The sequence below is a fragment of the Rhineura floridana genome, chromosome 1 (assembly GCF_030035675.1).
Source record: "Rhineura floridana isolate rRhiFlo1 chromosome 1, rRhiFlo1.hap2, whole genome shotgun sequence".
NCBI lineage: Eukaryota > Metazoa > Chordata > Lepidosauria > Squamata > Rhineuridae > Rhineura > Rhineura floridana.
In genome coordinates this window covers 22,922,960-22,940,509 of record NC_084480.1, presented here as the reverse complement: position 1 = coordinate 22,940,509, position 17,550 = coordinate 22,922,960, and the positions used below count along the sequence as shown (strand labels likewise).

The 17,550-nt window shown below is 41.7% G+C and overlaps 1 protein-coding gene across 2 annotated transcripts in view; it reads left to right on the top strand.

Moving 5' to 3' along the window:
* LMAN1 (lectin, mannose binding 1) overlaps positions 1-17,099 on the top strand; it is a 31,409-nt gene extending 14,310 nt beyond the window's left edge. For both annotated transcript variants that reach the window (XM_061615600.1, XM_061615610.1), the window contains 5 exons: positions 657-850; positions 947-1,017; positions 9,293-9,446; positions 11,768-11,889; positions 14,265-17,099. In XM_061615600.1, the coding sequence (XP_061471584.1) occupies positions 657-850; positions 947-1,017; positions 9,293-9,446; positions 11,768-11,889; positions 14,265-14,301 (578 nt within the window). In that variant the 3' untranslated portion in view covers positions 14,302-17,099. The remainder of the gene's footprint in view (positions 1-656; positions 851-946; positions 1,018-9,292; positions 9,447-11,767; positions 11,890-14,264) is intronic.
* The last annotated feature ends 451 nt before the right edge of the window (positions 17,100-17,550 follow it).

The following is a 17,550-nucleotide window of genomic DNA, read 5'->3' as shown; positions in this document are numbered from 1 at the left end:
GAACAGCAGAGAAGAATAACGTCCCTGTGATTTAATTTTTTTTTGTTATGTGCCTTCAAGTTGATTATGACTTATGATTTAATTTACTTTAAATGATTTTAACTATGATTTAATGTGATTTACAGACCAGGCCATTGTCTGCATGAAAATTGGGTTGAAATTGCTGTAGCTCCAGAGTTATCACACATGGAGCTGTATGAAATTTGAAGAGGTGTCCAGTTACATTGCTTCATTTTGCAGTGAACAAAATTTTGCATATTTCCTTCATTTGGAGTCCAGATAGAGTTGATCGTGTCCCTGTGGCATCCCTTGCCCCAGTAGGTGGTTTTATTCCCTCTCTTGTCCAACGTATATGGCTAATGGTTTTTTGGAGTGCTATATAATATTAAAAATTTGGAAGAAACTTCTTTGCTGTTGGGAAAACATCCCATTCGGTGTGTCCTCTCCACCTTGCCTTCTAAATAGTAGTTATTCTTATGAAGTGGGAAGAAAATGTGTAAAATACTATTGGAATACTAGGAATTCTATCTAGTACTTGGGTAGAGAAAAATTCTTTGGAAATGGTTTGAAAGGGAAAGTGATAGCTGTAGTTGTGACCCTTTGATAATGTATAACTAGAATGACCTTTCTGTTTGTTTGTTTGTTTCTTTATTAAGCGGATGATCTCTACGAGACAGTGAGCGATCGTGAGCTTAGGCAAATCTTTGAAGGCCAAAATCGGATTCATCTTGAAATAAAGCAACTCAACAGACAGTTGGACATGATTCTGGATGAGCAGAGGAGATATGTCTCTGCGGTGACAGAAGAGATTTCCAAAAGAGGAGCTGGTGTCCCAGGCCAGCAAGGGCAGGTAGCAAAGTGCACTGCTGACAATATGTGACTCCATTCTCCATGTTGTTCTTCACTAACGCTCTTGGGTTTGTGTCTTTTCTTTTTCACACTTAAGGTCTCCCAACAAGGGCTTGAGAATGTCGTGAGAACTCAAGAGGAGGTTCTGAGACAAGTCAATGAAATGAAGTAAGAGAATGAACACACACACACATGTGCGGAAGGATATAACAACCCCAGTTTGTTTCTGCTTCAGGTTTCATATTGTCTGGGGTAGATACAGAACTGATGTTCTGGTGGGAACTATATAGATAAACAGGGTGACATCAATTTCCTTACTCTTCATAACATACTTGAGAAACAGCTAAATGTTATCTTTGGTCAGTTAATCTTTGTTGTTGCAACCATGAGTCACCAGAGAAGAAAGAAAGTAGTAATTATGCTAAAACAAAATATGCACAATAGCAATAAAATCTAGCTTATTTATCATATACTGAGAAGGTAGGAAATTACTATTATTATTTTAATTTATTACCTGTCTTACACTCTGAGGTCCCTGGGCGGGTTACAGTTGTTTAAAATACCTCATTAAAAGCAACTAAAAGCACAGCATCACAAAAAATAGGGTGGGTCCTAAAAATATACATTTAAAGTATCAAAGGCAAGGGTAAAAAGGTATATCTTCATAGTTTGCCATATGCTGTATAGCTAAGTTGCCAGATGCACCTCTTAAGGAGGGAGTTCCACAGCTTAGGGGCTGCAACAGAAAATGCCCTCTCCTGGGACACCACCCTCATTAGCTTCTGAGGGCAGTGGAAGTACTTCCCCTTTAGAAGCTGCCAAGGTGAATACTGCCACAAGGTCACCTTATTGCAAGAAGTGAACAGAAAATAGATTTTCTGCATTTCAAACTGACTACCTCTCCCCCTCAAGAACCGGATTGAGGAATTTTGAATGAACTGCAGAAAAAATAGGGCAATGAAATCAAGAGATACATCTTCCATAAAGTCACTCCATAAAGTTTTATCTATGGGTATAAGAATTTTTGCTAGACTTGCTAATTTTTTATATATATACTTAAAGGAGGGGTAGCCAAGCTGATGCTCTCCAGATGTTTGGCTGGGGTTGATGGGAGTCGTAGTCCAACATCATCTGGAGGGCACTGCATTGACTAGCCCTGACTTGAAAGTATTTTTATGCTGCCTATCAAGCTTCATAACTTTTTATTTTTATATGACTCCATTCTATCTATATTCTTTCTGTTCATCATTTCTTCTGTTTAAGCATTTTATACAATATAGAGTTGTATGTTATTACAGACTACCAGGGCACTCTTAAAATGCTAGCAAACATGCTTCAGTAAGATTGTAGAGTTTACCATTTAAATAGCACATGTTTAGGTAAACTGAAATCAGGTAAATTCTCTGGGACACAGCAGTAGAGGTACCAGATGTGAGCCTGCAAAACCAACAGTTTTGGCAGCAGCATTGTGAATATCTTTCACTGGTGCAAAAAGAGGGCTTTGGGGTTGATGGTTATAGAAGAGCATCTGAATGAGTCCCACCTACTTTGCTGAACAAAAGGTGGTTCTCATCTGCTACTGTTTGTGGCCTCTGTATAGTTCCACATAGGAAGCATTCTAAACCAAGGGTGTCTGGCTTGGTGCCCTCCAGATATTGCTGAACTCCCAACCCCCATCAGCCAGCATGACCAATGGTCAGGGATGCTTGGAATTAGTAGTTCAAAGAGGGCACCAAGTTGGTTACCCCACTGTAAAGCTTCAGCCAGGAAGCTGGTGCTCGCCCCTTACTTCCAAAAGGGGAAGGACCAAGTGCAGGCGCACGTTCCTGGGGACAGGGTGAGCACCTACCCAAGCAGTTATTTTCTGACAGCTGCATTGGTGGAGGCTGCTCACAGCAAGGAGCTTAGGCTCAGAATGGCTGCGAGCTTGTTGTGTTTCCCCTGTATTCAGTTCTTAAAATGGGAGGAGTGGGGAGAGAATATATTTTGTAAGAAATGTTCTTGGGCTGTATACTGTAAGAAATGTTCAAGAGTGGCTGTATACTATAGCCAGCATGGATTTTTCGCATTCTACAATGTTAAATTGAAAATACCCTCATGCCATTCTGATGCTTCCCATAAGCTCATTTCAAAACAAAACCTTACAAAACTTATAGTCCTGAACTCAGAAACGCTTGGTTAACAATCCTCTCAATATTCATGGTGATACACAAGAATCAAGAGTTCAAGGTGTAAAAAGAGAGAGAGAGAAAACCCAGACCACTGTTGGACTTTTTTCTGTCAGAGTTCTCATAATTTGTTGAAATTAATTAAAAATCAGCCATGTTCACAGAGTATGTGTAATCCTATTACTGACCTTGCCCCATAGTCTGACCTTCATGTTCTGCAGTTTATAAAAGTTAAAAAAAATGCCTGGCTGATTTTTAATTTAAAAAATTTAACATTGAACTGAATGATAATGTCAGGCATGCTCAGTAAGAACTAACTGTCAGTGTTCTAAAAGCCATACTCACAGCTGCTTGGCTTGGCTAATCAGGGGGCCACATCCACTCCAGACATTTATTTCACTTTAGACAGTCATGGCTTCCCCCAAAGGATCCTGGAAAGTGTACTTTGTGAAGGGTGCTGAGAGGAGACTCCTATTCCCCTGATAGAGCTCCAGTGGCCAGAGGGGTTTAACAGTCAGCAACTCTGATTGAAGCTCTGTGAGGGAAACAGGGCATCTCCTAGCAACTCTCAGCACCCTTCACTAACTACACTTCCCAGTATTCTTTGAAAGAAGCCATGACTGTCCAAAGTGAAATAAAGGCCTGGTGAGGATGTGGCCAGGGATAGCTTTGGTTTAAATTTGGGTGCGAGGCTACATGTGCCTGCTGTAGAAACCCTGAAAAAAGAATGATACTGTTCACAATCTTCCCCTCTGCCCAGTGCCCACCCATCCAATCTCCTCCCTCCCCCTTCCTCCCCCTTTCTGCCCTTCTCCTCCCCTCTCTGTTCCTCCCCTAGGTCAGTTTCACCTATTCTAAGCATGATTGCACAGGAGTAAATCCCACTGAACTGAAAAAGCATACAAATGACCAAACCTGCCCTCCTCCTTCCTATCCCCTCCCCATCTCCCCCTCCAGTCCCCTCCTTCCCCCTCCTCCACCTTCCCCTCCCCCTAGGCCAATTTTACCTGTCCTAGGACTATGACCTGGGAGACCAGGGTTTGAATCCCCACACAGCCATGAAGCTCACTGGGTGACCTTGGGCCAGTCACTGCCTTAGCCTCAGAGGAAGGCAGTGGTAAACCACCTCTGAATACCGCTTACCATGAAAACCCTGTTCATAGGGTCGCCATAAGTCAGAATCGAGTTGAAGGCAGTCCATTTCATTTTCAAGCATGATTGCACGGGAGTAAATCCCATTGAACTCAATAAGCATGCAAACAATCAAACCTGCCCTCCCCTCCCCCTCCCTCCCATCACCTCCCTATTGCCTCTTCCCTCCCCCTTCCCTCCTCCCCTTCCAATTCCCTCCCCCTTCCCTCCTCCCCTTCCAATTCCCTCCTTCTCCTCTTACTCCCCTCTCTCCCCTTCCTCCTTCCCTCTACTGTCCCTTCCCCCTCCTCCTCTCCCATGGTCAGTTTTAGCTATCCTAGCTATGATTGCATGGGAATAAATCCCACTAAATTCAATAAGCATGCAAATGATCAATCCGTTCTCAGCAAACTTGCACAGGATCCCATTTGTTACCTCCCGGATTAAAAAGCAGAGAAATTCACTAATAGGCAAAAAACCTTGCGGTTTAAGAACTTACCTATAGCCAACAGATATTTCTATCAAACTTTTAAAAGCTGGGAAATTGGGCAGCTATGGTGAATGCACCGGGGGAGCAGCAGACCTGACCTGTCTGAGATATTGTACTGCCCTACAAATTTGTCAAATTACATACACAATTTGGGTTGGTCTTTCACAGTTCAGTCCACTTCCTGTGCAGCTTGGAAGAATTTGGTAACATGTGCCTCTGAGCATATTGTGAGTGGTAGCAACACCTGCAATCAGCCTAGATAACAGAAACAATGTGCTGTGCTGATCTTGTTTTAGCAGGGAGGAAGCAACAATATTAAAACAGTTGATATCGTTCATGTAGTCACTTTATATATGTTTGATTTACTTTGCAATTTTATGACATTTCCTGTAGTAATGTATAGTAGTATATTGAGTACAGTAGGGCCCCGCTTTTCGGCATTCTGCTAATATGGCAGCGCCAGCGGGGCAATCAGCTGTAGTGTGGGGAGCTCCAGATGACAGCGATCAGCTGTAGTGTGCGAGCTCCCTGTGCTCTGGCTGATGAGCTGTAGCGTGCGATCAGCTGTAGTGCAGGGAGCTTGTGTGCTAGAGCTGATCAGTGCGGGGAGGCCGCGCGCTACAACTGATCACTGTCAGCTGGAATACAGTAGGGCCCCACTTTCTGGCAGTTTTTGGTTTTTGGCGGGGGCCTGGAACGTAACCTGCTGTATGAGTGGGGCCCTACTCTATTATAATAGTATTGAGTACTAAAATAGTATATTGAGAGCCAGTGTGGTGTTGGACTACGCCCTGGGAGACCAGGGTTTGAATCCCCACATAGCCATGAAGCTCACTGGGTGACCTTGGGCCAGTCACTGCCTCTCAGCCTCAGAGGAAGGTAATGGTAAAACCATGAAACCCTATTCATAGGGTCGCCATAAATCGCAATTGACTTGAAGGCAGTCCATTTCCTTCCTATAGTAAACCATTCTCTTTTGCTTCTGTTTCTGTGAATATGTGAAGTACAGCAACACTTTGAAACATTTAAAAAAGCCCCCAAAACAATTGTGGAATAATGGCACTGACTGTTCTGCAGAATAATCTCCAATGGACATGAGCTTCTCAGTTTGCACAAGTTAAAACAGTGGGAGGTGAAATATATTCTAGCAAAATTCTAGGTGTGCTCTATGTTTTTAGTTGGCCATGCCCTCCTTTCCTTAAGTGGAATAGTTTAAGCATAGCAGGCTGAAAACATGCATCTTGGGCAGGCCAAGTTTGTGTTTTTCCAACAGCTACAGTCATTGCTTAAGTAGCAACATAGTGTAATCAGTGTGATTCTACATCAAACTGTGGTTTCAGATCCAACTGTTAATGCACCCAAAATAGAAATAGAGCATAACCTCCAGTTTGAAACACAAAAAGGCTGTCTTCACCATCATATGACATCGACCAATAAAAAGGCTTTGAAATTAATAAAAATAAATTTGACACAGATTTCTGAGATGAATAGTGAGAGAAATACAATTTTCTAGTTTAGAATCTCTGTAGAAACAGTAGTAACACAGAAAAGAAGCAAAGTAAGGAGAACACCAACAAACATACAAAAATGTAATTCTTTGGAGGTGGCAGGTGTTGCCACCACTCACCGTATGTTCAGAGGCACGTCTTACCAAATTCTTCCGTGCTAATTGTAGGGCAGTACAATAGAGAGGAGGTCAGGTATAGTGCATTCACGATAGCTGCCCAATTTCCCTGCTTTTTAAAGTTTGATATCTGTTGACTATAGGTATGTTCTTAAACCCAAGGGTTTTTGCCTATTAGTGAATTAATAGTTCAAGGATGTCTCCTTTAGTGTACTTAAGTAGGTCAGCTTTTATAGAATAAAGATTATAGAATGTACTTCTATATTCACCCTTGTTTTCTGGGGACAGCTTTCGTTTTAATATTCTTGACAAGTCTTTATACTGGACAGGTAATTTAAATTTCCTTCTTAACATCAGAAGCCTGCCCTTTCAGTGACTACTTATTAAGAAAGGTTTTGTGCAACTTCATCTTAATATTTTCATCTTGAGATTAAAGAATGTCTTGTGGATCAAGAACAAAAACAAATAAACATCCCCGCCTTTGCGCTCATCACCAGAGGGAAAAGACTTGCTTGTCCATGTAATTTTCATATCAAGATTTGTATATTTCCCAATCTCTTCATTAGAAAAGACTTCTGGCATAGGTAGCCAGTAGAAGAGATTGGTCCACCTCCCTTTTGAACAGAGAAAGTGGCCCATTGCTTACTGGGATTTTTGATCCATAACATTTACATTTTTACTGCCTTATCTCAAGTGGTTATATTTCAAAGTTTTAGTCTTGGTAGCTGACAAGAAGATGAGGTACTTGATTTTAATCTTAGAACATATTTTTAGTTTGGGAATTTCCTGTTAAGTATGAAACAAATATTGTTCCTGAACTATATGTACTTATGGCAAGTAAACACCTACCTTTGGAATAATAGTGTGGAGTAAATGAGACCAAGAGAAATTTTTCATCTAGTGATCTTGGTGGCTAAATCAGGTTTGAGCCCCCCCCCCCAAAAAAAAAGTTAAATCCTATTTGCTATGCCAGAGCTTCCTCTGAACCTGTGGCCCTGAATATTGACTATGCTGGCTGGGGCTGATGGAAGCTGGAGTCCAGCAACATCTGGGGGATCATAGTTCCCAACCCATGTTCTACACATAAGGTTCTGGACTCTAGGAGGGTTCAAGAGGCAGATCAGATCAATGTTCTGCAAATTTAAATCTTACACAACTGGTAACAGCTGAGATTGTTGTATCTTAATGCTTGCTTAAAGCATGAAGCATTTATGTTGAATATAACTTCAGCACAGAGCAATACTTAAATGAAGCTAAGCTTTGTAGTACATTTGGATGTTTACACAAAGCAGTGATTTCAATCCATGCTAATTACTTAAAAGTTGCAATCACTTTTACTATACGGCTGAATAAAGAGCTTTACTAAAGAGAGCAGACTAAGTTGCTGAACGGAGAGTTGCTGTAAAATCTTTTGTCCAAGAAAATGTAAATGTTCAAGTAAATTAATAGAAGCACATTCAGGACATAGACTTTGATTATTCTGTTAACAATGAAAGGGATTATCATTCATATGATGTTATGTAGCTGTAGACATTAATCCTGTCTGCAACTGGAAAGAGGCATTGCAACAAGAAAAACTTCTATGAACATATTGATTAAAGAACATGCTTGCCTCCCTTATCCAATCAGTTTAGATGTCTAATATCACGTTACAGCATCTGCACTTTTTATGGCTTTAATTTTCTTTCCTGTAACAGGAAAAATGGAATGTATTCCAAGATAATTCTGTGTATTGCACTGATGCATGTGGGAAATGAAATTTGTCACAAAGGTAATCATGGGCCATGGCTTTAAATCTTCAGTTATCCCTAAAGCATATTTTATTGCTTTAGACAGATTGTAGCTTCTTTAGTTATGACATTATCTAAAGCTTTGGGATACTTTGGTTCAGTATAAGCCTTGAGATACTACAAAATATTTTTTGTTCAGAGCTCGGTAGTTCAAAGCTTACACTGGAACATTCATTCCACAGCTACATGGTCATTTGTAGGACAAAAGAATTTTGAAAACTTAAGAGTGATTTAATTTTATTTTATTTAGGCCTTTTTATACCTCCCAATCAACTGTGCCTTCTGATCAAGACTGTAATCCACTTACCTAGGAGTAAGCCCCATTGAGCTCACTGGGACTTCTGAACAGACATCTGTAGGATTGCACTGGAAGAGAGCTGATAGAATTCAGCAGATTAGAAGGTGGGTGGGTGGTGAATGAAGCCAATTTGGTTAGGCTATGACTGTACTCCGGGAAAGCTATCTGTTTTTAAAGCTGTAGCTCTCAAAAGTGAATTGTGTCCTGCTAGAGCAGGGATGGAGAACCTGTGCTCCTCTAGATGTTGCTGAACTTGAACTTGCGTCATTCCTGACCGTTGGACACGCTAATCTCGGTGCTGGACTCCAACAACATCTGGAGTGTCCCCATTCCTGTGTTAGAGATGCAGATGATATGGGCTGGTTTGAGGTCTTTTCTAACACCTGTTCTAGTATACCTTGATGTGGAGCAGGTGTTTGACCAAATCTTTCTACACCCAGTCAACACAAGAGGCTTTGTGTGCACCCCTGGATGGCAACTGACTTTTAAACTGGATCTTGAATTGAGCAGTCTTGATCAGCCAGTGAGGTTTGCACAGGCGGCATAGGCAAAAGGATCCTTCAACCACGTTTTCATCAGGTTTGGCAGCAGTGGTGGTCCTGGTAGAATTTGGCCCTGAGCTTCTCACTCCCATTTGCTGCAGCTTAGCTCTCTACGTGAGAATAAGCATCTGAGGTAGATAAGAGGATGATTTGAACAGAGTGCTTGCTGCTGGGGGAAAGCAACTCTTGGCTTGGCCCTCTGCTCCCCCTCTTGTCCTTGGCCCTATTAGGTAGTGGACAAAACGAATGGTGCTAGGAGAGCTGTTTGCCTTTGTTAGCCTTGCAGTCATGGGCAGGCTTAAGAAGCTTTTGATACTTAATTACTTACTGTAGTAAAGATAAAGAACCTCTGTTTGGGAGGGGAAATACCACCACTGAGAATGGATTTTTCTCTTTTCAGAAACTCTATGGGCGAAACACTGAGGCTAGCCAGCAGCATTCAGCATCCTGGTTCTGCTGGTGGAATCTATGAAACAACCCAGCACTTCAATGATATCAAGGAGCATCTCCATGTAGTGAAAAGAGACATTGAACATCTAGTCCAGAGGAACGTGGTACGGCAGTCTGTGTTGCACCTTCAAGCTGTTTGCTCCACTTAGGTCTGCATGCTGCCACCAAGGGAGTGTTGTAATCTTGAAAAGGGCTGGCAAAATGTTAGGGCTGTGCATTTGACTTGGACAAAGGTCCTGCCTCAGATTTGGACCGCCTCGGAATCTGAAGAGGCTTGGATCTGAGGCAAAGCAGATTGGCTCCAAGGATCCAAAATGGGGTGTTCTATGAGTGGCATCTCTAGGTTACCTTTGAGAATGATTTTACTAGGGCTTTCCTTTTATTTCCAATCAGCTTTGGGAAGAATGTAGAAAGACTTTGACTTTGGTGCAAATTGAGCAGAAAACAATGCTTTTATGATATTTTCTTAACACGTGCACCTATTTTTCTGAAATATACCTAGGGACACTTCTACCTTGTATATCATGCTAATCGTGCAAATGGCCCATAAGACCACAAGGAATCAAACCTTTAAAGCATGCCTCACAAATCTAAAAGTGTCTAGTACAAAATGCCCTACACCTATTTTTCTGAACTTAGACAGGGTTTAATTATCTCAAAAGGGCTACTATGCCTGCCGATTTTATCCAATTCTGCTAAAGAATAAAAAAAAGTATACAGGTGTTCATGATTTTCCCATTGTAAGTCATTGGGGAAGACATCTGATGCTATGGGAAGCAAGAGAAGGCCATGCTTCACCTCGGATCATGTTAGATTAAGCTGAGGCAACCCTCACCTGAGCCACTGAGGCAAGTTCCAAGGCAGATATTTTTGTGCATAGCCCTGCAAGACATGTCTTGGACAAATTAACTCTTTCACTTAAGCCAGTCAGATAAAACTAGCATCACAATTGGTATTTATGTGAGGGTAACCAAATAATTATCTCCGGGCCCAATTTTTGTGGGGGTACGCTGTCCATTTGTCACATGCACCAATGACCTGAAAAAAGGTTGGGAAAACCTCTTGCCATACACAAATGTATACCTGTTGGTCATTCTTAGCATTGACAAGGGATTATTTGACCTTCATCCATACTGTCTGATGATGTTAGCATGCTTTAAACATGTGGAAGCCATTTGGATATGCCGGTAACTCATATGAAAGGCAGATTCTGCAGCCTGTCCTAAATCTTCCATGAGATCTATATAGCTGTCCTCAAAATCATCCACACAGAAGCACTTGGTACAGATGTTTCTGTCTTTTGGAAAGTCGAGATGAGGATCAATGCATTCAGGACATAAATTGGATTTTGCCTTTAGAGGGACAACTCAACACAGTCCCTAATCCAGTCTTGATTCCAGGATGTAACTTTAGCAGAAAACTGCTAATAAATCCTCCTGAAGCATACATTGAGTTGGCACAGGGAGAGCAGAAGTTAATGTGACTTGACTAGTTCTTTTAGCAGAGCTACCTTTCATGTGGCAATTATTCAGGCCATTTGATAAATGGCTTCATTGTGTTTCAGCTGATCTGCAGACTTGGGCATTGAGCCTGTACACACTTTTACCTAGAAGCAATTTCCATTAATCTCATTTAGGCTTCCAAGTAAGCATGCATAAAATGACTATGCCTGTCTGCTTTTTTTCACCTGGTTTCTTATCCAGTCATTTTTGCATATTTCTTGAAAGGGTCAGTGGGGATGTAATTGAGTATATAACATCAGATACTTGAGGCATCGCAGGCTTTGCTAAACTTTTATTTTAAAACAATTTTTAGATATTCACTGCTTTCCTGTGGTAGGGCTGTCTTGAGTCATTTTGAGATCGGAGGCTAAAAATCCAAACGGCAACATTTGCCAGCACATATAACCACCCTTGAATAGTGTCGTGTGTTGGCATAATTGGACATCTGCCCACGCTCACACCTCTGCAGAAGGCACACTGCCAAGGCCCCCTGGTTCCCTGTTGCTCCTTCCTTTTGGCTTCCTGTTGCTTTGTTTGCCCATGCCCCCCCCCCAAGGAGCAAACTGTGGCTGTGAAAAGATGTTATCTATCACAGGCCTGCTCTCTTGCCTATTTCCCAGTGAGCAAGGAGATAACAGATAACCGGAGAAACAGCCGCATCTGGCAGCAATAGTGAGGAGGAGAGAATGTTATGCCCAAACCCAGAAGTCAGTACTGTAACGGTGCCCAGAATCTCTCTGCCTGTTTTAAGGCTGGCTCCCTCCTGTGCATCTGCATATACTGCACTGCAGCTTTAAGTGTTACTTGGCTTTTCTTCAGCAGACTGAGGAAACCTTCCCTACCAAAACAAAGAATGCATATTTGAGTATATTCCTGCTTATTACACTTGCTGAAAAATTGTTCTCTACTATCTTGCTTTCTAGCCATCAAATGAAAAACCCAAATGCCCAGAGTTGCCACAGTTTCCGTCATGTTTATCAACAACACACTTCCTTATATTTGTAGTAGTCCAAACATTACTGTTCATTGGTTACATCATGTATAGGTAAGTGACTTTTTGAAATGTATTTCGCAAACATCACTGATGACATGGTGCCAGAATCATATTGAACCAGTAGCTCAAAAGGGTAAAACAATCCTGCCCACCCCAAGCAGGCACTAGTAACTGCAGGAAGGGATGTGTAGAAGCATCTCTGCTCTGAACCAATAGGCTCTCCCAGTCAATGAGATAGAGGGCTGGTTTGCCCTGTCATCAGTGCTGTAGCTCCACAGTAGCCAGCCAAACTTGCCTCTTTCAACCTTGCCCTCCAGGTCTTCTCTGCAATGTTACAGTGAGTTTTGTTAGTGCTGGGAGTTCCTCAGACGTCCAGCACAACTGCAGGGGGCAAGCCCATATTCCCCCAGTTATGAGCTCAATGAGAAGACAGATCATCCTAAAGTTCTGCTGAGTTTCAGAAACTCTGAAAGTGAGGCACCTCTTGCTGCTTTTGAAATCTCTCTGAAGCTCACTGTGATGTCAAGGAGAGCCCCATACGTCTCCAGAGCTTTGACAGGAGTGGGCTTTTGCCAGGTTTAAAGGTGCACTTACGAGCAGCAATCATACCTGAGTGGATTCCTGACTTTACAATGTTTAAAGAAGAGTTTCTGTTCTCATGATTGCTCATAAATGTTTAGAAACTTTTTTTGGCAAGTGTTGACGTCCTGAGCGGGACTTCAGATAGTAAGAAGTCTTCAGTTTGTGTGTGCACAGATCCTCTCCGTGGCCCTCATTTCCAGGCTCCTTAGTATTACATAATATTTGTGTTTCCATATTTCAGGAGTCTTGTTTATCTTTTCCCCCAGTCTGCCTATATCAGAAAATATAAACCAATTCTGTAGTAAAGAATAAAAATATGCAAAGGTGTCCACTGTTGGAATCTTCAGGTTGAGGAAAGAGGAAATGACATCTCATCTGCAACACAAGCATAGCTGCTGCAAATAACACACCTCTCAAAATCAAGGGTTCCCAAAAGTTCAAAGTAAGCTGCCTCAAAACAAAGAAGCAATTGCTTTGATCTTTCATGTCAGAATTTAAGACTGGCACTGCCTATACTTTTTCTTGCCCTGGGGCAAGGATGGCAACACTGTTTGGCCTGAGAGCTGCATTGAGGATTGGCCAACTCTCTGAGGGCCACATGCCAGCAGTGATGGAGGCCAAAGTAGCCACTGAACCTGCCACTGTTTTCCCACACATACCCCACTAAACCACACATAGACCTTCACCATTCATACTTGTGGGGGGGGAGGCAGGAACAGGCTATAGCCAATGGCTGGGATGGTGGAGAACCTCAATCCCATCACAGACCCTTGGACTAACAGGGCCCTTACTGGAAGGGGGTGTGAGATTTCTCCATCACCAACTCTTTCTGAGGTGTGCCCTTTCCTGCCACTTCCCATGCAAGTTAATGGTGTGATCCCTCCATTTACTTGCATAGGGAGGAAACGAGAGGCTCTCCCAGTCGACTGCTGCAATGGGGAGGAAGATGGAGGTTGGTGGGCCACTTCAAATGGCTTTGCAGGCCTGATTCTGAGGGTACGCAACATAACACAGAGATTATGTTTGCCGAAACTGCCAAGTGCTGTAGAGCATGAGTGGATAAGAGTCTTAAGGTCTAAACAACATGTTGCATGGCAGCTGGGGTGTTTCAGGAGAAAAATGGCTGGCAGAGGAAGAGTTAACACAACCTCCAGCACCACCCCTCCCAGCACACGTTCACACATATCCCTCCTCTGCTGGAAAGTTCCACTTTCCAAGGATGCTCTGCAACAGAAAAACAGTCTCTACTTACAGCTATAGCGTGACAACTAGTTTGCTCTTAAAAAACCCAAGATGTTAGTGGGAAATGGCCACGTTTCCACAAATTTTATTTTGAAACCAACTTGAAAATGGGTCTTGACCTACCTGCACTTGGCCTGCAGGTCTGAAGAGATGCCTTAATTTTTTCAGATTAAGCTGGAGGTAGTTCATGCCTATTTTGCAAAGAGTCTGGTTCTTGACTTAACCCATAAAAGAGGGAACTCAAACTGGTGCCATAACACTCTGGCGGATCTTTGCGCTTCTGCTCTGAATTCAAATTCTGAATTCAGAGGCAATGCACGGACAATTATAGGTAGATCTGTTAAAATAAAGAAAGATCAAGTTATGTCATATTGTGTGAACATTCTAATAAGTATGGAATTTGTACCTACCTTAATTCAGGCAACAAGAAGACTAGGAAGTTAAGGATAGGAGAGGGATTTGGAGGAAGGGTGTGCCAATTTAATTTTTGGTTCAGTGCGTAACTTGTATACTTGAAAAACTAGCAAAAAGCATCCTGTGTTCAGCTTAGCTAATTGATTTCTCTTCCCCCCCCCCTTTTTTTTTTTTGGTTCTGTATGCAGGAGTCAGCAAGAAGCGGCAGCTAAGAAGTTCTTTTGATGGCCAGTCAGTGTGCATTCAGTGTGTGCATCCAGACTTTTACATGAGTTGCAAATGAGGGAAGCTTTAGTGTTTAAAATGCTTCAATATTTTAAATTGAGTGTTTTACTGAATACACTGAATTCCAGATAAAATGTAAAATTGGCAATAATGCTGAAGCAGAAATGAGGCCTTGGGTTTCCAATAGAAGCTGAAATAAGCCCCTTAACTCTGATGTCAGGATACTTCCCAGGCAGAACTGGAGCCATGGTCCTGTTCACACTGATGATTACATTATCCGATTTGAGGGAGGGGGGGAGGGAACAGGAGTACATGCTGTAAAATATTTGTTACATATCAGAATTATTTGGGGTTGGAAAACTTAAAATTGCATTCCGCTTCTGTTTTATGGAAAGAGGTTGCAAAACTTTCTTTCATAGTGTGGACAATATCAGCCTAGTATGTTGCACTGTGCAGAGATAGTGATCAGTGGAGGCATTTAATTAAGAAGTCTCTAGAACAATGACCCCATGAACCAATGCTGGGTAGAATTTTCTTGTGAGGAGACAACCAGAGAAAATGAATCTACTGAAAATTGTGGTCCTTTCAAGCATGTTTTGGTACAGTTCTTCTGACACCGACCATACTTTCGTAAAAGTATTCTTTAACCTCTCTTCAGCGAAGAGAACTTAGCTTGCATGACTTCTAAAAAATCATCTCATTCAAAGCACATGATATTGTGATGGTCTCCTTTTAAAATAGTCACTGAGCAGTATTGAAAACCATGCAGATCTTGCAGTGGCCCCTTCAGATTGTTCTCCAAACTGTTGCATGTCTTCACCTGGGAGCATTGTGCATACACAATAACTGTGTTCTTACATGCTGACACATAGTTAATACTTTCTATTTTTACTAAAGCAGTCTTGTTTATAATGCACCTAAAGTATTTTGTGCCTCTCAGCCTTATTGTGTAAACATTATTTGGGAATCCCGCCAAAGGAAAATATGGATTTATTCTGCCTTGTTTACATCTTATAATTTGCCCATGTTGCCTTCAAGTTATTTTTAAATGGCCAGGAGAAATTGTAGACCTCTAATATCCTTTAAATTACTGTATTTCTAACAATACTGGACTTTAAACTGAGAATTGTGACCAATCCTATTCTAGTTGTGGTAAGGTCTTTGATCCAGCAGAAGTTGCTGTCTACAGAAGGGCAAGGGGGTGATTTTTGCAAATTTCCCCTTTCTCCCTTTACATCACTTCCCACACTTTTCTGGAGGATTTCCCAACCTTCTGGAGGAGGTTTTTTGGGGGGGCAGGGGTGGGGAGATAGGCACTACAGGCAGCAGAGTGAACGAGGGATTGGCAAAATTTCCCTTCCTTTCACAGAAGGCTGCAAACAGAAGAACAGTTTCGGAACCGACCTGAACATATTTTTTCCCAAAAGGCAGCAACAGTCTACCATATTCAGTATTACATGTGTTAAAGGCATTACCCATGTCAACTTTGAAGAATTGAACAAATCTATGCAATAGTACTCTCCTTCTCAAATATAACCTCCCTTCTCTCTGTCATGACATTGGCAGCATTATGTGATGAATTGTAAATGGTAGCGGTTTCTTATCAAGTTTTTATTTACAGCTTGTTGAACAGCCTGCTGCTCAAAACTTCAATACACAATTTGCAAACAAAGACATATAAACAGCAGCATCGCTTTAAGCCAACCAAAACCATACAAGAGGGCATTGAGCCTGCTCAGATTCACACCAGCAAGTATTTTTACAGGTGCCTTGGACTAAATGAATACATGAAAACTACCATTTTTAAAAAGTGTGATCTTCTCAAGGTTTGCTCCCACCAGCACCAAAGGAGGTACAGCTTCTACTGCAGAAAGACTTTTCAGTGCTTTTTATGCTGAAAGAACTTATTCCAGTGGAATGTTTCTTTTTAAAGTATAGCTAAAGAAATGAGAATCTGCTTGTACATTGCATCTGTTTCTTGTTTCAATATAATGTGACTCCCAGCTGTGATGCATTCAATTTGAGAATTAAAATATTGAAGCAACCGGTGGTGTTGTAATCTTGTGTCCAGATGGGATAAAACCAGAACTTGAAGTAACATGTAGCCTGGCGATTAATACCAGAGCAATGCTTTTTTCCTTTTTTTTTTTTAAAGCTGCAGCATTTTGACCTTTGTCTTGAATGGGGAGTAAAAAGGCGCCCAAAATAAACCCCCTTTCACAAGGTGGTGTTCCAAACTGATGCATCTTGACTTTGCTCTAGCAACAACAAAAAAGTAGCAATTTGCTAGATAATCCTTGCCACTTCTGCACACCTGCCTGGCACGCTTACTTCAAAATGAACTTAGTCCCACTTGAAGTTCAATGGGATATAGATCAAGCACATTTTCGTCTCAGTCATACTTCTCCTTGTTCTGGCATGTAGTCTAATGCAAGCACATTTTCTAAAAGGATATTTGTGTTTGCATTTCTGATTGGTGTATATACTATTTCTTAGACTGCAGAATATATTATGAACGTTCAAACCCAATTTAAAAAGCAACTCGCATCCAATTGGTGCTATATTAATCACTGTTGCACACGGTAATGTGATGGGGAAAGTTCAAGTAAGTGCAGAATGCTCTGACTGTACAGGCCACCTTCTGTAGGTGAAATCTACTGTTTTATGGAAACGCTGCTGAAGATAACTTGTATTGTCAACTCCTGTATGCTAAAAAGAAAAGCTGTCCTGTTGTCTCAAAATTCAAGCACTTAAGGAAATTGGAAATGTATTTGAATAAAATACATATTTTTAGCAAATTTTGTTGACATTTTAATTTGGCAAAGATTTATTGGCGGTGGGAAGGGGAAGCAAGATCCTTAGCATAGTCTTCATATTAGGTGTTGAATTATCTGCATAAAAAGTAAAATATAATAATAATATTTAATTTGTTTGTCCCAAGTCGCCACAAAAGCCTTCAAGATGTAGGTCAGCAGTGGAATCTGCAGCCTGTGAGCTGAATGAAATCTTCAGATCTCTTTGTCCATCCCTTGTGACTCTCCCCAGGCCATGCTTCTCACTGGCTGTCCTTGGGTGCTTTTGCATGGCTGGAATGTCCTTGAATTGTAACAGTGCTTCTTGCCTGGACAGAGACATGTTGTAATGTGGGTGTACAGAAACCTGGCTTTCCGGAGGCAGGAATGTAGCCTAGTGTACAAAGATAAGAGTCGCATCTATGCTGCCCACTCTGCCTCTGCTATATGACCCCTG